Below are 27,613 nucleotides of genomic sequence, written 5' to 3'. Positions count from 1 at the left end.
CATAATTACCACAAAAACTTCCAGAACAGAACCTGCAGATTAAACTGACATCATGTTGTTGAATATTGTTATTACACGGTTTGAAGACAATAACGAGCTGCTGCTGCCGCCGCCGAGTGAAGAGCAAAATATCACTATTAGCTGTGTTCAGGTGCCAAACCACAGATACTGTTATCTGTCAGTATCATCTCACACACATACACACACACACACACTTGGAGTGATAAGCTCCTGGTGAAGGTCTGACTTTACGTTTTCACAGGTGTACAGCAGCAGTCCCCAGAGGGAGTGTCTGCCTCTCTCTTTGTCTGTGACACACACTTCATCATGTTCAAGTCATTTAGATTTACTGACTTACAATCCTCCGAAACAAGGCTGACAAATTACAGGCTAAAGTTAAAGACGGCGTTAGAAGAATTGTTATTTTCTCTTTCTTTCGTGAATTAAAGATATTGTTAGACTTGCTTCTTCTTGGTTCAACGCCAGTGCAGGTGTAATGCTGCCGCCCACAGACCACCATTCAACCAGATCAAAGATCAAACAAGTAAAAGTTGCTCAAAATTTAGACAAGGAATCCACCAACTGAAAAACTGATGTGAAAGTGAGATAAAAAAAAATCCAAGGTTCCTGCGAAATGTTCTCATCTTTCAGGATATGAAGTCTGCCGCGAGTCTGCTCAGAAGTCATGGGGAAAAAAGGGGGGCTTTAGAAATCATCTGAGAATTTAGTTTTAAAGTAATTCAGCCATCACCATCTGCATGTTAGTTGGTGCAGACTTTAGCACTATGGCCTCACAGCGAGGCCTTCCCAGTTTGCCGTGGGAGCAGAAGTGAGATGGACAGTAAAACTAGAAAAGTGCTGTGAAAATGCCAGTGCATTTCCAGCCATAGTAGGACGACCAGATCCACTGAATGTGGGACAAAATGTAGTTGTGTAGTAATCCTTTGGGTTTCTGTGGGGATTCATCTGCTCCATAACCGGTTTCTGTGAGTGGCACTCCTCTTTTCTAGATCAAAACGGGAAACTCACCTTCTGGCAGTTTCACCCAAACCTGTGTAGTTTGAGTTTTCATTGTGACTTTTATTTTTAAAGCCATTTGAAACAACTGAAAAAAGGGAGACTTAAAAAAATAAAACAAAATTTGGACTTTTCTAAACTACAGCCAATCCAAATGCGGGACACTGTTTCAATATGTGGGGATAGAAATGGTGAGAAGTCCTACAAATCTTCTCCAAAAGAAAGTGTGCTGACCTGTCCACCTCATTGTTTCCTTTCCTTCAACCTTTGTCTCCCTCCATTCATATTTTCCTCTCTTTTCTTACATGCTTTCTTTCATTGCCTGGTTCTCCATTCATGTCACTCTGCATGCTTCCCTGTAACTTTCTGCATCAACACTGGCCTCTCTCTATTTCACTCTGTCGTTCGAGCTCTCTCTGTATCTCTTGCTGCCTGTCTTCCTTTCATCTCTCGCCATCTGCCTTCCTCCATCTCCATTTTCCTCCCTCTCTCTAACTCTTTTCTTGTCTCACCCCCTCTCTCTCTCTCTCTCGCTCGCTCTGTCTCCCGCCCCTCCCGCTCGTCTCACTAAAAACTTGGCAGTGATCCCCGTCGCGCTTTTTTTTCTTCCTCTCCCGTTTTCTCTCTCTCTCTCTCTCTCTCTCTCTCTCTCTCTCTCTCTCTCTCTCCCCACTACTCGTTTGGGGGATTGCGAATGAATGCGATCCAATCTAGACCTCGGCTAAGAGACATGAATTTTCATTAATTACAACCTTGTCAGCAAAAGCATTATGGGAGCTGAATATGAAAATGCTAATGAGGAGAGCTCATTTGCATATTTTTCTTTGTTGGAATGTCATTAATTATTACGTTTTATGATGATGAATGCAGCTGTCGATGGTTGGCCCTCCATGCCTAATTAGCTATCAGAAAATCCTCCGATCAAAAAAATGGATAGGGATCCCAAACTTTACTTTTCATTTTGCCCCTCTTTCCCTTCCTCTCCGTGTCACTCCATCCCTGTTCTTCAACAACTGCTTTTATTATCTCTTACACTTCCTTTCATTAATGCCATTGTATTCCCTCATTCTCCCTGATTCAAAACCAGTCTTTTCTTTTGGTTTCATGTGCTCTTACTTTCATGTCTTTCTTGTTCCTCGACCACATTAACCTTTTTCTCCACATCGTTCTTTTTTTCCAGTTGCTTTGTATTTGTTAACGAGGGAGGTCAGTTTTTCAGATGTCCTGCCATTTTGCTTGCCTTCACCTAGAACAGGTAAAAACTTTTTTTTTTCAAATCACAAGTCTTTGATTCCTGGCTCTTTTCGATCTAGTCCTTTAATTGTTGACCTTTGACCTCTACCCTGCTATTGTACTGAATTTCTTTAGCTCTAGTCCGTTAGTTGTAGCTCCCAAACCTAAACCCTGCACCTTTACTCTAGTCACTATACCTTTACCCCCTAAAGAAAAAGATAACCTTCATTATAATTAGCTCTATTTTCTTTTCAGATCCAGCCCAATTCATTCAGTCTTTTACCTTTGTTCATGTCTCCCTTACTTTTTAGCTTCAGTCCAGACACCTACAGTACAGAAGCGCCTTAGTCCTTTTACTGTATTAGTTTTATATCTGCAAAGGTTTCATGACAGTTTTGAGTGCTTGAAAAAAAGGAACCTGGACATCTATCTGGTTCATGAAGACGTTTCATCTCTTTTCCAAGGAGCTTTTTCTGTTCAAAACTGAATCCGAAGGTCAGTGTCCTTCAGTTCAAGACTGAAGAAGCATCTTGGATGAGACATGAATTGCCTTCACAAACCAAAAAGGAGTAGTGCTACATTTATCTAACTATAATAATGTGACCTGATCTCCTGTCGCCCCATATACTTATTCTCTGGTTCCTTTCCCCCCTTTTTCTTACAGATCCTTTAACCTAACATTATATTGACCCACCATCTGGGGGCAATGGTGGCTATAGCTCAGGAGACGGAACAGGTTGCCCATTAATCAGAAGGTCAGTGGTTTGATCCCTGGCTCTCCTGGTTTGCATGCCTAAGTGTCCTTTTCCAAGATATAGAACAAGTAATTGCCCTTGATGCATTCATCAGTGTGTGTGTATGATAAATATCTGTGCACTGTATCGATGTGTGTGCTGTGTGAAAGTGGCTAGTCATGTAACAATGATTTCAGTGGTCAGGAAGGCTAGAAAAGCTCTACATTATATCAAGTCCAGTTACCATTCCTTGTGGGTTACACCCATTTGAACTATTTTACTCAGCTGATCACTCAGGTGTAGCACCTTGTCCTTGTAGAATTAATTAGCTCAAATTTTTAGCTTCAGGTGTATCTTCTGTCAGACCTCCAAACTCATTCCTGATTTTGTAGTTCTAAGAGTGAAACTTGCCACTTTTAAAAGCATGCAAGTCTGTGATGCACTACTCAGCTTGAGCAAGTGTTAACCAAGTGCTAACTAGTAGGATTTTGTCAACTTTTGATGAAAACTTGCAGCTAATCAGATGTATTTGCAGGGAAACAGCTGATGTGATTATCTCTTTATTATCTATCTGGCGTGAACGGTGATGATCAGTTTCTGATGAGAAATACTTGCCTTTGTTCAGGTCTGTCTTAGATAACCAAGTTCAATACATGGAGAATCAGCAGTCCACAGGCTGGTGACTTCCAATAGGTCGGGCAGAAGGTGCGTCGTCTCACCTGAACGCCCTTTGCTAATGTCCACGTCTCTCCTCACCTCTCTCTTTCTGTTGTTCCCTCCATCGCTCACTCTTTTGTCTAAAAACAGTAACACTGAAGACTTAACAAATCCCCCCTCCAAAAAGCCACTAACGAACGCCCCCCCCCTCCTGGCTTAATGAATGCCAGGCTTAATTAGAGCACCATGATGTCAGAGACATTAATTATCAGTTGGCTTCGTTTCAGAAAACACACAGTGTCTCTTTTTCTGTCTCTCTCCCTGTCTGTCTCCATCTTCGTTTTTCTCAGCATCTGTTTTTCTCTTTATTTCTGTTTTCCATTTTTAAACTGAGATTTCTCGACTCTAATCTTTAACCAACACTTGTTCATTTAATGGAAGCGAATCGGCATGAATTCATTTCTGATATACGCCATTTTACAGTGTAGGTCTAAATCTCACACGAGCGTCCGATTTGTGCATTCATGTGACTTTTACAGAGCTCCATCTTTGGTGGTCTGGCATACATGATGATGTTAGTGATACCGAAGGACAGCTTACGAAGGTCACTGGATGAAGTGTCCAGTGCACATAGACATACAGGTGTAATTTAAGGCAGATTTAAGGTTGAAAAAGGCTGAAAACCCAATACCTGACATATTTTTTTTGCAACCCGATTCCACATCAGTATAACTACTTACACTCATTTTACCTCTTGTCTCCACAGATGAGCTACATTAGGCTTAAAGACTCAGTAGCCTAAAGAAGTAGACTATTTTTTTATGACAGGGCCTTTTGGTATTAAACATTCATTAAACATTCACCTGTATTTTATGTAAAAAAAATAAGATAAAGATGAATGTGCCAATTTAAATACTGTGTCAAAATCCGACTGTCGTATCCTCCCATCCGCTTTTCATTTTAGACTTCATTGGTGACACATACTGCTAAAAATACCTTGTCGACGTGTTACTTTTATCCATTTATGCTAGAAGTTTGATTTCCTCTTTCCTCGCAACTTTTCTTTCCTGTGCAGGTGTTTCAGGTACTCGCTGGTCAGAGACTTCCTGCTCTCTTGCTTTCCTGCCTCTTTCAGTTACAAACATGTACACACATCCCCGTTCTAATGCATATCCTACAATACTGACTCTCCACATGCTTTAGTTTTGTGCTTTGTTATGTAGTGCAGTTAACTGAGCTGGTTTAAATTACTTTGCTGTATTCCTTTTTTTCTATGTTGTTTCAGGCTCTGATGGGCATTTCTTTTATTTTAATGGCTTTTTGCTCAGCTGATCACAGCACATGTAGCTTTATCAGCTCCTCTTTGTACTTCAGACTTTCTTATGATGTTCTCTCCATGTGAAAGTTCTGACTAGTAAGTAAGATTGTGAGTAAACTGTAATCACAACCAAAAGAGTGTGTGAGAAAACTATAACACTTTATGCACTCAAACATTTCTCCCCTTTACCACTAAGACTAGTTTTAGCTGCTGGGTAGATTTTCAAAACACCTAGCTCGCTCACATTCAGTTTATTATAGTGACCAAACAAGTGACCAAGACAAAACTTAGCATTAGTCTTTGTTAATTTGTATTCAATAGCCTATTCTTAGTAGGCATAAATTTAGGCCCTATTAAACACCCCAACACTATAGTTAAATTTTAAAAAAGTTAGTTAAAAGAAAAATGAAAACTAAAGTTGTTATAAAGCACACTTTAAGACAACTCTCACCAATTGTGTATAATACACATTATTTGTGATACTGAAGTTTCAGACTCTAAAAAATATGGACATTGTCCTTTAAGGCTTGCAGTGTGCATGTAGCCCCTCTGATGATAAAATACAGTTCATCTTTGGCCTCTGGGAGCCACAGTTATAACTGAAGTGCTCTCTCTCGCTCTCTCTCGCTCACTCTCACAATAAACATACTGTTTAATGCTGCACATCTCTATCTCCCTCTCTCACCTCTCACACACAAACAAGCACTCTCTCTGCGCCACACACACACACACACACACACACACACACACACACTGTAGCGTGGCTGGCCAGATGGGACTCTTCCACATGACCAAGCCGATCAATCAACACTGAAGGGCCCAGGTGCTACTACGCACCATTTCACAGTCTGTCACACACACACACACACACACACACACACACACACACACACACACACACACACACACACACACAGACGAGTTGTACACACACATAGCAGTAGAGACATGCAGAGATAAAGGACACACAAAATGCACGCACACTGAAAGAGGCTCGAAAATTCTCACATACACGCGCGCGCACACACACACACACACACACACACACACACACACACACACACACACACACACACACGCACACAGTAGAACATGAGTGACCTGAGCTTGGTCTCTTGGGGCCTCATCTGGATGGATGACAGAAGATGGAGAAGACAGACAAATGCATGGATGGACAGACAGATAAACACACAGACACAGATAGATTTTTTTTCATATGTTTGGCAGTTTTGAAAACTTGATGGGTCATCATAAGGTTTTTCATTATAACAAACCTAATATGATTAATTTTTCTCAAGATCCTTTCGTGTGTTCAGTATTCAGTATATGCTCTCCATAATGTGTCGAGACAGTAAACAAATGGTCGCATAAATTTACAATAAACCGGTTTAATACATCTGCAGAAATGAGCAATTTCTTATAACCCCACCCCCCGCCCGCCCGCCTGAAATTTCAGGGTTTAAGATTAGTTGCTGACCTGTAGAAGCTATGACAGAGGAACGAGCTGATGTTTCTACGGCTCCATGTAGTGAGGAGTTCAGGATGGATGGATCGGTCATAGGAGCTTGTTTCTGTCTTTGGCTGTTTAACTTTTCCGAACCAATTACTTATTTTAAACAAAAGCAACTGCAGTATTTCATTGGTGGACTGTAGTTTTGGATGGCACTAATAAATCTCATCAAAGCAATATTAACACTTGTGTGTGTCAATATCTCCCAATGAAAACAACTTATTGTGTTGTTTATGAAGGACTTGTTAGATAAAAACAATAAAGACACTTTTGTGACTATACTTTTTTATACTTTTATTTTAAGTGTAGTGTAACTGTCATGCTCCTGGGTGGTCGGTGGTTCTTCCCTTGTTCATCTTTCTCTGTTACCTTCTCTATTTTCTTTGCAGTTTTGTATTTATAGTTTGTTTTTCCTTCTGTGGATTTTGCACTTTGCACTTATGCAATCCCTGCATTTGGGTCCACTCTATGCAGCACCAACTTATGAAAGGCACCACTCATGGTGCGGATGAGGTGGTAGCAAGTTTTGTATTTACTTACTTTGGGATTGCCTGCCTTTTTCACCACCATGAGATCAAAATGCTAATTTGCCCAATACTATTGCTGATGCCTAACATGGGAGTCTGCTGGCATTCCCAAAGCTGTACATCACCCCTTTTTATTTGCTTAGCATTAGCATGTTAGCTCTGTTAGCACATTATCTGTCTCATTTAGCTCAAAGGTTCACAGTACAGCCCTGCAGACGGATCAGCCTTAACAACAGCCTTAACCGTTGTTAAGGCTTTGTAGAGTCATTGCTGCTGGTTGAAGATATTCTAAAGATGCCTTACACGATAGTTTTGATCATGAAAATAAGAATTTAACAACACTGGTGATGGGATTACTTTCATTTTTGCATGCCTTCAACCTCTAAATCAACATTTTCAACCACATACACTGAGATTACTCTTGCAGCACGGAAAGTAACAGCCACAGAGGTCATATTATGGTCATATATGGTGTTTATCACATTTGCTGTGATGTTTGGTTGCAACATGCAGTTTTTCTTGGGGACATGCTGACAAACTTTTTGAACCACACATACAGGCACAAATATGCCCCTAATACCAGGTGCTCACAGTCTTTGTCTTTGTGAAATGAGTGAATTTTGGCAAAAAATGAAGGTAGACATTAAGAGCTTAATTGCCAAGCTCGGACACCACCTGCCTGTAAAATGTAATAGTATAGTCGTAGCAGTAATCGTATAGTCAGACTACCTTCTTTTCAAAATGTGACATTTAACTCTGACAGTTTTTTAAAAATATATACTCAACACAAACCCCCTCACATGATCAGGAACCCTGAAGTGCTGAACCGTTCCTTTCAGAGTGTACATTTCACATTTTCCCCCCTCCACCCTCTCGCCTTGACGAGACCTATTATTACAATGTCAGATCTAATTACACAGACAATTTACATGTGATACACAGCCCCTTCAAAACAATAATATACTAAATGCTCTGCAGTGGCTTACAGTGTGCGTCCGTGTTAATGCATTGAAATCAGCGCAGCACTAATCAATTTATGATATCCTTTCAAAATACTCGAAGAATGAGACAGTCGATGCTCAGTTTCAATCAGCAGAGACAATAGAAAGAAAATGATTGAGGGCAGAGCGGGAAACGAAGAATGCTACAAGAAAAATTGCCTCAATATTTCAGGGTAATGTGCAGCGAAAGTGAAGATTACCCTTTTCTTATTAATCTTTCATCATCTTCTTCCTTCTGCCACTGAAGTCTTAGGTGCTCCTCAGAACCACATGATTAAAAAGTTTTCATGTTTGTCTTACAGGTCAGGGACAGTGTGGAAAATCACGGCCCACATTATCATGAAAATCATGTTTTTTGTGATAAAAAAACAAAACAAAAAAAAACACGCTTCATAAAGCAAAATGCATGTTTTAGGGCAAAATCTTTGGTCTGTATTTAGTCTACAGAGCTGGCTGAGGTGTCATCATGTGACCCTATTTACACATAGGTCATGTGATAAGCAGCAGTTCTACAACCACAAACCCTGTCTGAGTTTTGTGACTTCAACCATTTGCGCCACTCTTCCTCGTTTCCTTTTTCCCCCTCATTGTAATTGTTCTTCACATCCCATCGATGTTTAACATTCTGAGCACAAAATCAAGACCAAGCACAGGGAGACTGGGGTGGAGGGTGGGGGTCAGACCTTGGCACCTCACCCATCTGAGGTAAAGGGGTCCCCTTGTCTACATATTTAAAAAAAAACAACAACAAACAAACAAAAAAAACCAAACATGAATACATATATCCATATATTTAGATAAAGAAAGGTGCAAAAAGCGCAAGTCACATCAAGTGAGAAACTGAGAATGAAATAAAAGAAAACAAGAGGACTGCCAAATTTAGATGAGAAACAGAGTGACTAAAAGAGGGTGAACGAGAGGAGAGAGACAGATATGTATTTCTATATAAAGTGTCCAGATGTGACCTCCTCAGAGGGGGTCCAGCCTCATGGCTCAACACTCATTAATAAGGTCACACAGAGGTGAGACAGACGGCTGACTCACTGCATTTCAACAAAAACAGCACGAGGAGGAGGAGGGAGCCAAGTTCACCAGGTTTATAAACAACTTTTTATATACAGCGTTGCTTAATGCTGCAGAATGCTGCATTTTTTAGAAGTTACAGTACAGGAAAGTGATTTGGATGCAATCTGGGAAACAGAAGAGCAGCAAACATTTTGCTAGGTTTATCCCTTTGTCAAATTGTCTTTTTCAGTAAAATTTATTGTAATAAATAAGAAGTTTAAAATTAGCATTTGCATTGCAAGCACATAAGCATGCTGATGTGCATCATTTGAGAATTTTATCTTCTTAGGGATTTGAAGTTGCTCTTTCTCCTATCTGTGGTTTCACACCTAAAGATATGCCTGAAATAAGGCCAAATGCACTGATACAATATTTCAATTGGGTGTTGGTTCGATCCTGAACAGTGAGAGCTGACATACAAAGGAGGAAGTATTTTTGTTCCCCATATGTTTGCAGAAGTGAATTGACACAAGTGAAAAGCTCCAATAAGATGGTGGGTTTTCTCTCTCTGTGATGTTTTACTTTGACTCTTGTTATGGTAGGATGTTGGCTCGAGTCAACACTTGTTGGGAAGCTTTTATTGCATTTACTGTAACATAGCGTGTTGTCATCAGCTTGACTCAAAAAGAATGGATCCTAATCACGCCATGGCAGTGAGGAAAACTGCTGATTAATTTAACAATGATATTGGATTGGTTCTTAGTGTCAGCAGATAATGGAAAAGGCTGGATTGATCCAAAACATCTTTTATCTTCCCTGACCGTGTAGGTCTTCTTTCATCCATCTGGCTGCCCCTTGCAACCAGACACATTGAAAAACATGAGGGTGAAGCATCTGTGGCAACAGGTAGAGCTGTGGGATCATCTCAGTCACGCTCTAAGAGTCACACTCTAATATTGAGATCCCAGTAAGTTGACTCTGTGGATTTTGTGTTTTCAGTGGAAAAATCCATTCATAATTGATTCAAGTGACTTGTGAGTCTCAGCTGACTTTCTCTAACCTTAGAAACAGAACATTTGCGTTATGACCAAAGCTAGTACCACTGAGTAATGCTGGGCTGTGAGTGCAGTTTTATGATTGGTAGTATGCAAACTGTCATGGCCACTGATCAATACGTACCATTACCACAGAGAGCCGGGGAAAGGCTGCAATGACAGTACTGTAAGATGGTGAAAAGTGTGCTCTAAGCCCCCAAACTGGGGCATCACACCTCTATGATGTCATACAGATCAAATAATAGAAAAAAACTGTCTGGAACTTGGAACTGAGCATTTTAAGCAGTGTGAAGCCAGAGGTACTGACTCACAGGATTAATAATGGAACTTGGAAATGTGTAATGTGGATATCCTCTTTGTAAAAGTACGTGACAGAAGTATATGACTGAAAATAAATAATACATCCACTTTAATGAATTAATACTGTTCTGACAAAGGCTAATATGACAGACAAGATTATCCTCTTCAACATGATTAGGCACTGAACCTTGAGTAATTTCAGAGATGATCATACACAACAAACTCTTTTGCTTAATCCCCCAAACTGCAAATGTGACCAGAGGAATTATTGGAGAACACATCCATACATGACAGTATGAAAGCAGGAAAAGTGAAAATTAAGCTACATCAGATTGTTTATTTCTAAAAGAACAGAATGTGCTTACAAGCTGAAACCACTGAGACCCTCATTTACTATGTAGGTGACAGTTACAGTGCGTCGGTCTGAGTGTGTGTGTGTGTGTGTGTGTGTGTGTGCATTTTGGGAAGGGGGGTTGGTTGGTTGGTGCACCTGCTCTGCCACAGCAGCTACACACAGGTATTCACACGGGCGCATATTCTGTGTTACCACATACACACACTTACATGCATGAAAGTGAGAATCGCTCACACAATACCTCAAAGTTCCACACACACAGTTTAAATACACACATTCACACATGTATTAATACACACACACAAACACACACTCACTCACACATTACACATTAAAACATTCAGACAAGTGCAAGGTTGCATTCAATCACACACACATCTACACATACACACAAAGATAAAAGCAGTAACACACACTCAGGTACAGACCTGACAGTATGACAAGGTGAACTTGAACATACACATCAAAACGCACACAAGTACAAGCACGCAGTCATTCGATCGCACAAAGAACACACACACACAGCAACGTTCAGACCTCTGCGTTTAACCACATTAAAGCGCACATATACACACACACACACACACACACACACACACACACACACACACACACACACACACACACACAGAAGCTGACATCACACACTGAGATACCGACAGGGTAAACCTGCCAACTCACACACACCATCGAAACACACACATACACAACCGCAAACCTACAAAAACACACAGTTAAATAAAAAAAACGACATCACAAATTCACACACACAATAGGCATAAAACCACACACGGTAAAATTTGTGCACATATGTAAGTAAATGTCCACATTTACACACACACACCATCTTATTCTGATTGCTAGATCACTGTGTTCGTGTGCACGCATGTGTGTGTGTGTGTGTGTGTGTGTGTGTGTGTGTGTGTGTGTGTGTGTGTAGCAGATTAATCTAGTGGGGTCGCTGAGATGACACTAATCCCTTCGCTGATTATCTAGAGCATAACATCACTCTAATCTGTTGGGGGGGGGGGTTAAGAAAGACAGACAAGGTTAGAGAGGGAGAGAAGTGGGGTGGGGGGTGCAGGGCCAACATGTTCAGATTTGGTTCATTAAACTCTGAAGTGTTTCTTTCTTCTTTAGAGTCTTGAACCTGAAGGTGACCTAAATGGGCTGCAGTTGCTCACCATTGAAGCTCACAATCATGTTTATGGTATAAATAAAATATTTAGTGGTTGTTTTGATGGTGCAAAACTGCGCCATAAACTGCCTTGTTGTGAATCATGTGACATTTGATCACGAACACTTCTTTGCTCTGAATGAACTTCGCTCAAACAAACTGTAAATGTGATGGACACTACACCCTGGCGACATGTGCGCAACCAAACGGAGGCGATGCGAAGCTCTGTCACAGCCCGCTGCTACTTTTAAGACTCTTTTAAATGTATATGTTTAGTAGCTAACTGATTACGCAGGGTACATTTGGGTTGATCAGTTACATCTTTAAGATGCTTTCTTTCAAATTTCTAATCCCAATATGGCTCTTTTTGCTCTATCGATTGAACTGAATACTAGATGATATAGTTTATTATACTTATAGTAGCTTTTTCAAACAGTACAATTGATTGTTTAAACTTGTCTAGACTTTGTCCGGTTTATGTTAAATGAGCAGCATAAAGCATTTTCACATATGGCACAATAACCGCCACCTTCCAACCAGATGATGAGAACATTCTCAATGCGGCTAGTAAATGCCGTAAAACAAGCAAAGCAAAATATCACCCGCCATAGCAGCTGCAAAGCAACAACAGATTGACCTAGAAAGCCTCAACAACCCCCTAACCATACCAGAGCAAGCAGTTAGTAACTGTCTAGCAACAGCCAAGCAACCACAAAGCCAACTAAACAGAAACACCTTGGCCCCAATCCATCGTGAAGATACATTTGCAGATGTTCCTGAGAACTGGTTACCAGATTATTGAGCTTCTCCTCTAATTCATCCCGTTTTTTGTCTTCTCATGATACTAAAACATTGATTTTGAGACATCCAAACATGAGTCTTACCCCTCAGTCATTATTGACTCACAGCCATAGGTGAGGGTAAAGATCGACCAGTAATTCGACACAGGCTCATCTCTGAAGGCAAGAGATCGATATGGCATTCGTATCAGTGCCAACGTTTCACTGATCTACCTGTCAATTTCCTGCTCCTTCACTTCCCAGTGTTAATATGACCCCAAGGTTCGTGAACTCCTGCCTAACCCAGAGCAGGAAATCCATGTTTTCCAATCAGAACCGTGGCCTCAGAGTTGGAGTTGCTAGTTCTCATCCAGGCTGAGAAACAGCATCATTGGTATCTTAGTATTGGTACTGAAGACTACAATATCCATCAAGACACAGAGAGAGAAAAGCTAACACAAACATCAAACACAATCAAATTTTACAAGGCCAGTTGACTGAGAAATGGTTCTGTTAAACCCGAAGAGTCACAGGTAGAAAGCAAAGAGGGAGTTTTCTAGAAAACTCTTAGCAATGATAGAACTGTGTGTGCTCCATATCCCCTGCTGTCTCGGTCTCTTAGCGTTATCATTATCAAAGTAAATTGCAGCTCCTGTGCGCCAGATGAAATACAATATTTCCATTTTTGACTCTGCATTGTCTGCTCCCTCTCTGTGTCTGCAGATACATAAAATAATCACAACACTGTCACAACACATTGCACTCACAATGGATCATTCCAACATGAGGCCCACGACTCTCAAGTTTTACATTTCTTTTGCCACGTTGGTGCATTCGACACCCGGGTTTGGTTCATTCTATAAGATAATAAAAATGTTTTTTTTACACTTTTGCTTCAGCTGATTTAATTAATAACCTCCCCTTCGTGAACTTTGTTTTTAAACACTTGTGCATGCATATATTAAAACTTTAACACGAGTCCTCGAGAGGCTTAGGCCAGTTTAAACTCCCCATAATGACATGAACAAAATTAATAAAATGTTTGTCATCATTTTTAATTAACCACCACTCACGCATCTGTCTAAAATCCATTAACCACTTGAAACCAGACTGCTATGCCCTCTAAAATTATAACATTTATAAATCGGTTAAAAATATAATATCAAAAGGGGCTTTTTTTTCTTTTACAAGTTTAATTTCAGCACTTTAGCTCCACTGCGATGTTTAAACAATAGGTTCAGGGAAGATCTTTTCCTGTTTTTTATATGATTGTACCCTTGTGCACAAGGTCAGACATGAAAATATAGATGTCCCAGTTTTGTGTGAAAGAACTTAACTGAGCTAACAAAGCCCTAGCCTCAACACTATTCACCGTTGAATACAAGCCAAGCCTTACTGCAGAACATCAAGCTGGACCTCACTAATGCTTTCATGGGTGTGGAGGCTGCTAGAGCACCACATTAATGCCAGCTGTTTTGGACGCTATCACATATGGCCATTAAAGTAATCAACACACTTTTGTTGGTTAAGTGTCCTTATACCTTTGCTCATAAAATGTGAAAACAAGTATGGTCAGTCCTATAAATTCCCATTTTAAAATGCTCAACTTTACGGTATAAATAAATGACCATCTATCCATTTTCTTCCAATAATCCAGTTCAGGGTCACCGGAGGGCCTGGAGCCTATGCCACCCATCACTTGGCAAGTGGCAGGGTACACCCTAGACTACACCCTAGACAGGTTGCCAGTTTATCGCAGGGCGAATACATAAGTCACTTTTCCACTAGTACTTACTTGTCTCAGTTTGACTCGACTCCTCTCAGGTTTAAGGGACTTCCATTAAGGGCAGTACCTGGTACCCGGTACTTGTTTAGGATCTAGTCAGCCGGATTTCCAACTGAGCTAGGGAGTGACATCATTTGATGAGTCATATGAGCAAGTCTTCCACAAGAATCAGACCTGGCTTTTTTAAAAATCGAGGTGCATACAAATTATGTCATTGGACTCTCAGGTGGTGTTGCAAGAGCAATCCCACCCACTTCAGGTGGCACTTATTTATAAAGAAAAACAACCAAAACCAAGTAGTCACGTCAAGTCGAGCAAAGTAGGTATTGCTGAAAAAGAGGAAATAGAGACATTCAACCTCAAATTTCCCATCTGTGGGCCAATTTATACTCACCAGTTGACCTCAACCGTGTCTTTGGACTGTGGGAGAGCCCCCACACAAACAAGGGGAGAACATGCAAACACTGCACAGAAAGGCCCCAGAAGGGATTCAAACAGAGGACCTTCTTGCAGTTGTGGTAACCACTACACCACTGTTCCACCTTATAGATCAACAGCTTGTTCCAAATGAGTTTTAGTGTCACCCGCCAATTTACCCCCTTCTTAAGAGTTTTTGTTGTGCAGCATTTTAGTGTAGTCTGTCAAATAATTTGGTTTGCTATTGGTTAACTGCAGTAACAGACCAGACGTGAGTGTCCTTTTTTTGATGAGTGAAATTCTAGTATTTGATTTATATGTACCCTGCTAATCAGGCTTACTGATCTACCTAAGCTAGTCTCACCCTTCTTGTCTAAATATGGTCACTTGTGGCTCCAAAAAGACTAACAGCTCCAAAATGCACAAACCAATTTGAGACATCATGGTAGCTATGCCCATCTTTTATGTGCAGCCAAAGAAATATAGGGAAAAAATGCACAAACAGCACATTTGTTTTAACTCTGTCACTTCGAGTGGAGGGTTTAAGATTCAGTGCATCACAAGTGTGAGCTCACTCAAAACTAATGAGAAGAAGCACAAGAGACAGAGTGGCAGAAAAAGGCAGGTAGAGTCAGATAGCTGAGAGCTAACATCTTCCATTTTTGATGCATCCAGTCAAAGGTAATTAAGCTCTGTTTAGTGTGTGTGTGCATGTGTGTGTGTGTAAGTACATCTGCATGTGTGTGTTTCAGTGATTATATGGCTGTGTGACTGTGTGAGAGGAAGAGAGAGAGGGAGAGAGGCAGATTATCTGTGTCAGTGGCCATTTGCTCACAACTGGCGCCACATCGAAGAGAGCCAGAGGCAGAGAGCATCATGGGTAAATGAGCACACACTGCCTGGCGTTTTTCCACACAGCGGGCCAAGAGAGGAAAGAGAGAGAGAGAGAAATTGCATGCCAGATGACCTGTCTCCTCCAGTGTACGCTAGTGTTTCGCTAATTCTCCGCAGACACACGCACACACAGTCAGGACCCGACAAAGCTGTGAATCTAAAGCTGATGGCTAGAAATAAATAAATTGTGAAAATAAATAAATAAATAAAAATGCATGTACCCATGCACACACATTTAGCTTGCACCATACCTGTTACCCTGGAGTTGGTGTACGGAGGTGAGAGGCTGTCATGTGACGCCATGTACTGAGACCCATCGGCATAACTCTGAGGAGGGAGACAGGACATCTAGTTAGCAATACAAACAGCATCATCTGTAGCATTACAAGTAGAAATAGCAGTCCTTGAAGTTGTAGAGATACCACTGGATGACTGACACTTTTACACTTTCCAGTGTACATGGTGTATACAGCAGCGTATAGTTCAAAATGTTTGGAAATATGTATGAAAACTAAATGTGAAGCTGTAAGCAGCAAGTTTAGCAACGGGAGACGGAGCTGCTTGTAGGCAGGTTATGGTCTAAGTTTGACCAGAGCAAGTGTAGAAATTAGCACTCTTAGCAGGAACATGACATGCTCCGTTTCCTTAAATGTTGAAGACTTGACGGAAAACACAACAGAAATGACAGGAAGCAAAGCTAAACATGTATAACACAGGTCTCCTGCCAATCTGAACACAGGAAGTAGAAATTTGTGCGAACTGGTGGTAGTGAAGACAGTTTGGCTGAAGACAATTATAGGCTGAATCTGCTGCTGAGATGCTCTTGATGGAACTTCATAAAAAGCTTCAGCCTCTTCTGTACCTATCTGTATATTGATATTCAGCATATTTACTTCTTTGGCAGATAAAATAAGTAGCTGGTAAAATGGTGGAAAGAGAAAAAGTTAAAAGAGAAAATACTGGATTTCTTCAGATGGTGAGACAGGACAAACGGTTTTCATAAAATCTATGATAAACGATTATTAAATGTCAATGTAATATTCACAGCTTGGTACTGTTTCTATGCCCTGTTGCTATTCTACAACAGTTTAGTTCATCTTTGAGGTCAAAGTCATCAGTGATGATGAACCCAACCTTAAAAGTAAAAAGTAAAAAAAAGAAAGAAAGAAAATAGTTTTTGATGTGTGCAAGTTAGAATTTTTGTATTTTCTTCATTTCCCGATTGCCACGTTTAGGGAGAGTAACTTTAAAAAAAAATATTTATTCTGACTGCACTGTGTTGGGTTTAGGATTATGGTTGGGGTCACTAACAATGACTTAGGCCTCAGATGGATAGCTCTGATCCTCTTTAGTACACATTTCCTGCTTGCCTTTCTACAATATACTCTCAGTTTTAGTTGAAAGATTATAACAAAATAGAAGAATCATGTCAAAGTCTGGGATATACAGTGGTCCTTCATTTATCATGGGAGTTACGTTCTAAAAATAACCTGCGATAGGTGAAATCCGCGAAGTAGCCAACTTTATTTTTTACAATTATTATAGATGTTTTAAGGCTGTAAAACCCCTCACTACACACTTTATACCAGGGGTCCCCAATCCCAGTCTGTGAGGACCGGTGTCCTGCAGGTTTTAGATCTCACCCTGGGTCAACACACCTGAATCACATGATTAGTTCATTACCAGGCCTCTGGAGAACTTCAAGACATGTTGAGGTAATTTATCCCTTTAAATCAGCTGTGATGGATCAAGGACATGTCTAAAACCTGCAGGGACACCGGCCCTCGTGGACTGGGATTGGGGACCCCTGCTTTATACACTTTTCTCAGACAGGCATGAACATTTTCACACTTTTCTCTCCTGTTTAAACACTCTCAAAGTTCAAACCTTCATAGAAAAATAAGTCCAGTATTATAGAATGAAACCAAAGGCACTCGCGGTTGCCTTTGACTGTGCAAAACGTTTCGCGGACATTGTTGTGTTTGTTGGGGAGAAAACTTACAAACATGCAGTACAGCACTTCAGAGTCACACTGCTAGCGATCGAAGATTTATGTAAATTTGACAAGCTGAACGCATTCTGTACTGTACAGGAGACAAGGCACGAGATTGATTGACAATGGTCTACAGCCAATCAGGACGCAGAACACAATGCGCAGTGAAAAAAAAAAAAAAAGCATGCAAAATTGCACAAAAAAAAATCAGCGAAACAGCGAGGCGTGAAGGGTGAACCACGTTATAGCGAGGTACCACTGTATTACTAAGTGAGCATTTGCTAGAGTGTTCAATGTGAAAGAGATGGGCAGGTGCAAAGTAAGTGGCAGGGGTTAGATTGTCGAGGCTGGACGACTGCTGCCATCAGCTGTGATGAACTGTGGTTCAAAGAGGGGCACAAAATGAACCAGGGCCTGGGTGTTGAGGGATGTGCACTAACAAGTCTGATCCACAGAAGCTACAATTCACAGCTTACAGGACCTGGACAACTCTCAAAAGATGCTGTAACTCTTTAGGCTTAAGAAGAAAAATGGCCCCAGGAAGTTTGAACCCAGAGCCTTCTTAGTGTGTCATTGCTAATATACAATTATCACTTTGGAACATGAATGTACCTTTTTGGCTTGTTTAAAGGGCCAAATACCTTAATTTGAAAATGAAAGGCACATATGTGATCAACAGTTCAAACACTGTTGTTGTTTGGTGCTTAAGATCCAAGATACTACTGTACAAGTGGCGGAGAGTTCCAGCACTTCAAGGTTTTGATGGCCATTAAAAACGTCTGTTTAAAAAACAGGAACAATTCTAAGGGGACAAAAAAAGTGAAAAGGTCCCTGCCGACATAGCCTTAGTCATGAAATGATGAATGTTACGAATGAAGGCAAACACATCAGCTTTAGTAATCATTATTAGCAGTTGTTGTAATTTGTTACCTTGGAAGAACGACTTCCACTCGCCCATGATGCTGCACCCGTCCTCTCCTCCATATCTGTGAGACGGGGAGAGAATGATGGTTACTTTTTTAAATGACCAAAGAAAACGCACAACACACGAATACTGACATTACAAAATTCAGTGTCCAAAAATTATGTGTTAATCAGCTAGCAAGAAGCTGATAGATCAAAATACTGAAAAAATGAAATAATAACAAGTAAAAAGAAACACTTTACAGCACTTCATTGTACATGATGTTCTAAAACACACAGTCGTTTCGTTTATACTTGACACATTAAATATCTTCAGTCCTTAGTTTTGCATTTTAATCACTCACAATATCAATCAATATCTTTAAGGACTTTTATATTACAATTGTACTGTGTCTATAATCAACCACAGCAGCGTAAATCATTATATCACCATTCCCCAAGTCATTAAATGTTATTGATTATGATTGCAGAGCCTTTAATGTGTCTCAGGAAAGTTTAATGGTCCTTTAAGCCTTCTGCGGTCCACTAATATCCATCAAACTGGATTAGGAAGTTCTATTTTACAAAAGGTCAGAGTGTTGACTGAGGGGTCACAGGTAACCTATGAATGGCACGAGGTTCTGCAGGATCATGATGAATTCTTATTCCAAAGGCTGACCACATGGCATACTGCAATCATCCTCTACGGACATTTTATGTTTATTCCTATTAACAGACTAGTTTTAGTTGTCAAAGTTAACCAGACCTTTACTTTAAGGTCAAGAGACATCAACATCAACAGAGAGAGGAAGAAAGGAAGGGATACATGACAGGTAGACCGGTGCATTCAGGTCGCATAAAATGTGCAAATGCTGCTCTCACATACAGTACACACACACACACACACACACACACACACACACACACACACACACACACACACACACACGCAGCAGCCTCATGCATTGTAATGCACAAATCTCTCTTCAATAGGCTCTTCATTGTGTCAGTGTGTGTATAGTGAGCAGCTTACATTCATTGTCAAGTCATTTGGAATGTCAGCTTATCTCTGTGTGAGTGCGTATGTGTGTGTGTGTTTTAGCACAACAGAAATAAACTGGTTCGGTTACAGAAAGCCTTTTGGAATTAAGCCAAACGTCCCCACCTTGACAAAGGTACTTTTGGGCTATGACTTTGTATAACAGATTAGAACAGACCAGAATATAATAGAGAATAAAACTTACGACGGTTTGGAGAAATGACAAAGAAAACACTTGATGGTAAGCTGGATTTAGTGATTGGCTGCATTTGAAAAGCAGTAACACATATTCAACAATGAGTTGATCTGAGGGAGTGTGTTTGATAACCAGGTGGATGTTTTCAACAAACACCTGATGAACACTCGATTTTAGAAACGCATACACGGAAAATGCATAAGACACTATATTTGTACAAATGCAGTTTGTCATCAAGCCATGAAAATTTAAGGAACATGTTATAATTAGGTGAATTTGGGGGAACTACATTTGGAGCTTAATGGCTTTAGGAAAACTAGTTTAACAATTAGATATCGAGAACAAATACTAGGTCAGAAGGTTTTCAAGCAGATACTGGATTTAAGGTAATTAAGGTAAAAGATTACATTTAGGGAACTTACATTCAGTCCGATTTAGGATGGATTCAACACATCTGCAAATTTAGACAGTTTATATTTTATCACTCAGACTGACAGATGATACATTTGTTTGACCAGATTGTGGGAATTGAAACATGAACCGATATAATTAGGAGACATGCAACTCGCCTGGAAAAAGGGGAACACACACTTGATCAGACAAGCATGTCCAACTATGAAGAACTCAAAAAGAGGTATAAAGATGTGGGCTTAATGCAATACAAATAAGATTTTGCAATTAACTTTACAAAACTGGAGGTCCTTGGTTTTGACGTCTTGAGGTAAAGTTGTCGAGTTGTAAAAACAAGTAATGTAAATATTCTGTTATTAGAAATATGTCTATCATCGTTATTGAGATTTATACTAAAAGGGAAGCTGGAGAAATATTAACTGATAACTTGTGGAGAAGGGATGAGATTAAACTAAGCGTCCACTTCTTCCCACTCCTTTTCAATATGTACACTGAATCAGAATCAGTGAAATGATATTTGAGTGTTTTTTTTTCTCATTTTCTTCTTCCTAAATGACTTTCTGTTTATGTGAAGAACATAACTTAAACATAGTTGGTGTGGTAGAATGGATAAGCAGATTTTGGGAACTTAATTAAGGAATTTTAGTAATGTTGTACCCATAAGGGGAACAAACACTGCATTATTAATCATTAACTAGAGGTGTAGCTCTGTAGTATAGCGGTTAATACTTTTGCTTAATGTAAAAGATCTCCAGTTTGAGATTTGGAGAAGCCATAATCCCCTGGGAGATGCTGTCAAGAAGCTGAGTAGTTTGATCTGGTGAATACATAGTGAATCCGTTGGATTCTTTACCTGAAATAAAGAAAAAGCTAAAGTGGCTTTATATTCCATGTCCTGGTAAGCAGTTGTTTTCAGGTAACCAGAAATATGATTCTTTATATGTTTTATTTCTTTGGTAATGCATATTTCTGTCCGGCAAATAAGGTGCAGTTTGAAAACAGGAAATGAGAAGAAGGAAAAAACAAATTAAAAGTGAAGAAAGGTTTGAAGACTGCTGGTCCTGATGAGGTAGAAATGGTGAAGAGGGGGAAAAAAAAGAGGAAGAGGAGTACAGCAATTAAAGAATGCATCTCTGCTCATTGAAAACTACGAAGAAGGGAAGATTGGATGAGAGGGAGGCGAGGAAAAGGAGGAGAGAAAATACAAGTTGGGTGTGCAGAAGTTGAAAGATGTGGCGAAGGAAGAGAGAAGGAGGAGAGAAGGAGGCGTCCATGTGTCCTGCACCTGATAAGGCTCCGATTGAGGGCTATAAATTACACAAGAGAGAGGGAGAGAATTTACACACAAGCAGGGAAACACACTGAAAAGCACGGAAACATACAGCCCTAACCCTCTATTTCTCCCTCTCTCACACACACACACACACACACACACACACACACACACACACACACACACACACACACACACACACACACACACACAGTGCAGGTTATCTATCATCAGTTAATGAACTTAGACTGACAGACAGCCCCATGTCTCTCACACTGATCCTATTAAGACCTGCCTGACACAAAACAGACTCCTATTAATACAGTTACCCTATGTGTGTGTATATGGGTGTATATGAGTGTGAGTGTGTGTGTGTGATTATTGAGGACAAAAACAGGCCTGTGCCCAAGTACTACCATTGAGCCAGTCTTTGTATTCCATGTGAGTGTTGTTTTTGTTTTTTTTAATATTTTTTTGGCAGTAAAATACAGTTAACCTGGTCAGTAGAGAACCATGTAGGGTTAGGGTTTGGTTTTGGTTAGTGTTTAGCATTGACAATTTGGATAGTTTGGAAACATCGTAATACTTTATAATGTAAAATCTTGCTAATTTGTCTATATTGAATGTGCCTGAAAGAAAACCCAACCCAAATCAAACCTATATGGCCATCACTGACCTAGTGGATGTTAATATGCTAATTTAAAAGGGCTGATATTCAGCTTTCAGTCTCCATTAAAGCAAAATCCTTCAATTTAAAGACAACTAGCTCAAACCCCAGCTTATTTTCTTGAAGCTACAACGGATGTCACCAAAAGGAGTCCCATACAGACAATTGAAAGGAAAAAGTTTCACTGTATTAAAAATCATAATGGCAACCAACACACAACCAAAGCAATCTCAAGGAGGGTTTTATTTTGTTGCAGTACCCTCTTTGGAAATAATTTCACCCAGCAATCTTCAACAACCATTCAGTAATTGGTTGCAGAAAAGACATTTTTCCCTAGTGACCAGAGGTTGGCAATTGTTTGCAAACAGGTCTCCAGACCTGTGTAAATGAGGCCTTAGATTAGACCCCACATCAGAGTTTAAGTAACAGACACAGCTCAACATCAGATGCTCAGACAGCATAAACCAGAAGTTAATAGCTAAATTGTTGCAAAGAACTGATTTTTAAGAAGACCAGTAAGAGAGTGAAAAGCATAATTCCTTGGACTTTGAATGAATAGGTCTGGGTTAACTGTATTAGCCACTTTCAGGGAGAAAATTTTGAAATAACTGACCAATTCTACTCTGTGGCACATAGTTTAAAAGATTTCAGTTTCCTGGCACACACAGAGGAAAATGTCAAGTCAAAAGCAACCATACACCACGAACAAACGTGTTATATATGTAATGATGTAATAGCATGCTGACAACTGAAGACTCATGCAGATACACACACACACACACACACACGTGTTGATTAAGGTAATAAATGGCCTCTGATTGACAGAAATGAGGACAGTGGTCGTGCTGTGAGAAAATCAAGCGTATGGGTGTGCACCTGTGTGAGCTCTGTAGGCTCACTGTTCTCATCTGATCTCCAACCAAACTCTATAATTAACTATAGGCCTTCCCCAGCCCCCAATATACAAATGTCAAACAGTGTGTGGTGATCAGAAACAGAACTATTGACATATTTGTTAATTTAATAAAATGTGCACGCTCAAAGACCCAAATAATCCTAAAATGATTTTTTTTTTAAAGATAACTGTTTTATTTTTGTTATGAATGAAAATCATTACCTGGAGTCGATTCAACAACGATCAACAATTCAAGATTCAACAAAACACAATAATGGCAAAAATAGAACAAGGTAATGGAAAATCATTTGTTCCCAGAGAAGATTTAAAGAAAAAAAAAAGAGCTGATTGATGGTTTTTTGATCATCATGTTCACTGGAGATACTCTTAAGACTCTCTTTTAGTCAAACTCAGCTGTGTAATCAAACACTTTTACACCTTCCCAGTTGGGAACATCTCAAACAGAACCTCTCCCAAGGTAATGACTGCAGCCATAATGAGTTGTAAAAGCCTTAAAGGCAATTTTATTTTGGAATTGACTTGAAACGTGAGAGCTGCACCACCAAGTGAAAATCAAACCAAATCTCATGGTAACTGATTTCTGTTTGGTAGAGCCCCATGGACATATCCAGCTGGTTCAGAACAAATGGCCAATGTGCTAAATTGCTGAAGGCACCCACACACTGTGATATTTTAGCAATATTCTGATGCATGTGGACTTGATTATTATATTGATGATTATCCATAGCTTCGGTTCCTTCTGCTCGGTCAGCTATACTTTCTTCTTTGCTAGAAATCCAAACATTTTGTCCACTGGAAATCTTATGAGGTTAATAACCAGCATTAAAAGTCTCACTCTTTGAGATACAGGACAAGATTTTCTGATGACTTCCACATTTTATCATGCTGGAGTAGTTATTCGGCTTTAGGTTGTTTTAGGTGCAGTTCAAATAATCACCACTAGGTGGGCTTCCAGAAAAACACTGCCTGTGCATGTAAAACAGTTTGGCCGTTTATCAGTGCCCAAGTACGCAAGTACGTACTCGCGTTCTCGGTGAGTACGTACTCGCCGAGAACGCACGGGAGTACGTACCCGCCGAGAACACGAGCACGGACTCGCGATATGTACAATTGGAACACCTGCGTACGTGATGATGTCACAGGTCCGGAGTTTTTACTGCCGTCCCCTCCTAATTTAACTGTGAGTAACATGTTATGAAGCTTAACTGTAATCACAGCCAAACCGGATTACTCAGGAACAAATAAAACACTGAAATAAACCAAACATTAACATTTAGAAGTGATCTAAGGCTACGTTCACACTGCAGGTCTTAATGCTCAATTCCGATTTTTTGATCAAATCCGATTTTTTTGTCTGCTTGTTCACACTACACATAAAATGCGACATCAAACGCTCTCCAGTGTGAACGCTCAAAGCGGCCCGCATGCGCAAAAGAAGATGTCACACACAACTCGCTGTTTAGACCCAGAGCAAACAATATTGTTTGACTGATGGCCCTTAATATAAAGACTTCGGACTTTATGTTTCCAGATTTTTGCTTTAAGTTATTTTGTTATTTACATAATAATGTAGATGACCTAATAATGATCCTTTTTGCTGTTTTAGAGGAGCGGTGCTTCAAAGGATAGTTGCAGATTTCTGTCAGAATCTGCAGAAAATACAGTAAAAATAAAATGTTCACATTTCTCCAACGTTGTCTTCCCAACAGTTTCACCGGATGGTAGGAAATCGTTCGCGATGTCCTATCAGGCGCTTCTCCGGCGCTGATAATTGGCGTCTGTCTTGTGTCAGTGACGTAAAAGACGGATTTAATGCGACTTGACCGCTCACACAGCAGTCGCTTTCTAAAACATCGGATACGTATCGGATTCAGGACCACATACGAAAGTGACCCAGATCGGATTTGAAAATATCGGATTTGTGCCGTTCACACTGTCATACCAAGATCGGATATGAGTCGCATAGGGGCGAAAAAATCGGATTTGATGCGCTTTCGCCTGCAGTGTGAACGTAGCCTAAGTGACTTATATATCATTTTTAACCTCAGTAGTGAAACCTCTATTAATAAAAATAGTGTACATGTACATACGTGTACATACCTTAATAAAAACAAGCAGGTGAGATGTTAGAACGCTTTTATTTCTATTCTAGTGGACACTCAATACTATAGACAGCTGCTGGGGTTTCTTTAACCTGAGTAGTGAGAAGACCGCAAGCGGGGGTTGAAAACGATGTGCCGGAGTCCGCTGTTGAGTTTTGGACGAAATGCATTCTGGGATATATAGCTGTCCCAAGTCCACACCGATGCATGCTCGATAAAACGGGCGGATCGAGAACACATCCGGGACTTTTTCGCGTTCTCGGCTTGATGCGTGCCAATTGGAACAGTACTTGGTCTCCGACTGATGACGTAACACGAGTACACGAGAACGCAAGTACGCACAAGTACGCATATTGATAAACGCCCTTTGTGTTTAACCTATAAATTGCTGTGACCTTCTTTGGGTTAACCTGACAGGTTCATTCCTTTCAGTGCTCACTCAGCTTCAGTTAGATCCTGTTTGAACAACTCTATTTGAATCGACCCTTCCAGCTATTTTTTACTGATCCCCACAGGGAAATGTGTTCTCTGCATTTAACCCATCCTCAGTATAAGACGAAGTGAGCAACCACTGTGCAGTGCCTGGGGACCAACTCCAGCTGTAAGCCAAAGCCTTGGTCAAGGGCACAGACACAACAGAATTAACCTACCATGTTTTTTGAAAGTGGGAGTAAATAGAGATCCCAGAGGAATCCCAGGGAGAACATGCTAGCACCACAAGGAAGAGCCTTTCAGTGGTCCAACTGCTGTTAGACCACAGTGCTGACCAGTATATTTACATTTAAACTGAAAATAGAAATTATTTCAGGAATGAATCTTTAATGAATCTTTGTCTTCAAAATCTGCCACTTCAATTTGATCAAGTTTCATTGTACTTCAGTACTTCATATTCAACTCACATATGATCTTCTTTAGTAATCCACACTCAACTGATTCAATTTTGGAGCTAAATCAGAAATATATTATCCTTATTATATATTTTCTGTTTCAGGTGTTAACATGGTGGCCCTGAGAGGTCAAATGCACTGTAACTTAAGAAACCGCTAAACACAACAATGCTGCAAAAGCACACAAAACACAACGAAAGTTCAATAAAACAGAACGGAAGTGTTTTTTAGGAGACGATGTGATGGAAGGGTGCAGAAGAGACAGAAATCAAAACATGCAAAAGATTTCACGGAAACATATTTAAAAGAAGTGGAGGATATTTCAGTGTTCTGAGACAGAAAAAGATACAAGGTAATGTGTGTTTTTTGTGTTTTGTATGATTTATACAATGCTGTACTTTGCTATTAGCTGTTTACTGTTAGCTTGTCACTTTTGCAGCTGGTCTGTCACATTATTGTCTCCCCAAAAACACTTCTGCTGTGTTTTGTGTATTTTTGCAGCAGTTTTCTTTTTGCTGACATGTTCTTAAGTTGCAGTGCGTTTGACCTCTCATGACCACTAGGTCACTATAGGTCACTATAAACAATATTTAAACAATAAACTACAAATAAACAATAAACTATAAACAATCTGTTTTGTAAGTTTCAACCTAAACTGCAAGCTCTCTTTAAAACCTGTGAGGATGGCATAATAATCACAGGAGTAATCACCTGCAGGATGAAAGAAAAAGAGAAGAGAAATAGAAAATGAAGCAGGAGGAGACGTAAAAACATGAAGGACCACAGATGAAGATCTAATTCAGTCATTTTAGGAACTGAAGCTTCTCGTACTTTCACTGAGCTAAACTCAGATTATTATCCAGGGCGAACACACACACACACACACACACACACACACACACACACACACACTAAAACGAGACAGTAAGAATTAAGAGTCAGATTACATCTCTGTATCTTCTCCTTTAAAGCTGCTTAAACTGTCTAACACCCACAATCTCACTACGTGTGTGTGTGTGTGTGTGTGTGTGTGTGTGTGTGTGTGTGTGTGTGTGTGTGTGTGTGTGTCTGGACAAGCAGAGGAAGTGATGAAACAATCACATTCAGGAAGTCGACCATGTCCTGTTTTGTTATATGATTCATGCCCTCTCTCCTCATCTCCCTTTCATTCCTTCCTTTGTTTCCTTCCTTTCCTTTGCCCTACCTCTCAAACCCCATTTCCTCCTCTTCCTTTACTTTCTGTTCATCTTTCCATCTATTTCTCTTTTCCTTCTTTCCCATATTCATTTTTCTTCTCATTCTTTCCGGGTCACCATCATCCAATTTGATTTCCCTACTTTCTTTTCTCTTTTTCTCTCCTACCTTCATGCTCACTCTTCTGCTTTTCACATTTTTTATTCTTTTCCTTTTTCTTAGTGCCCCTCTTCTTTCCTTCCTTTCCTTTCTCTCTCTCTCTCTCTC

At 40.1% G+C, this 27,613-nt stretch overlaps 1 protein-coding gene across 5 annotated transcripts in view; it reads right to left on the bottom strand.

Moving 5' to 3' along the window:
- LOC116324929 (transcription factor 4) overlaps positions 1–27,613 on the bottom strand; it is a 237,011-nt gene that overhangs the window by 159,434 nt on the left and 49,964 nt on the right. For all 5 annotated transcript variants that reach the window (XM_039615271.1, XM_039615273.1, XM_039615272.1 and 2 more), the window contains 2 exons: positions 18,689–18,744; positions 16,017–16,092 (listed from right to left, as the gene is read on the bottom strand). In XM_039615271.1, coding sequence (XP_039471205.1) covers positions 16,017–16,092; positions 18,689–18,744 — 132 coding nt within the window. The remainder of the gene's footprint in view (positions 1–16,016; positions 16,093–18,688; positions 18,745–27,613) is intronic.

This window comes from Oreochromis aureus, linkage group 7, assembly GCF_013358895.1.
Source record: "Oreochromis aureus strain Israel breed Guangdong linkage group 7, ZZ_aureus, whole genome shotgun sequence".
Taxonomy (NCBI): Eukaryota; Metazoa; Chordata; class Actinopteri; order Cichliformes; family Cichlidae; genus Oreochromis; species Oreochromis aureus.
Note: the sequence above shows the minus strand (reverse complement) of the source record. Positions and strands in the feature narration are given on the sequence as shown.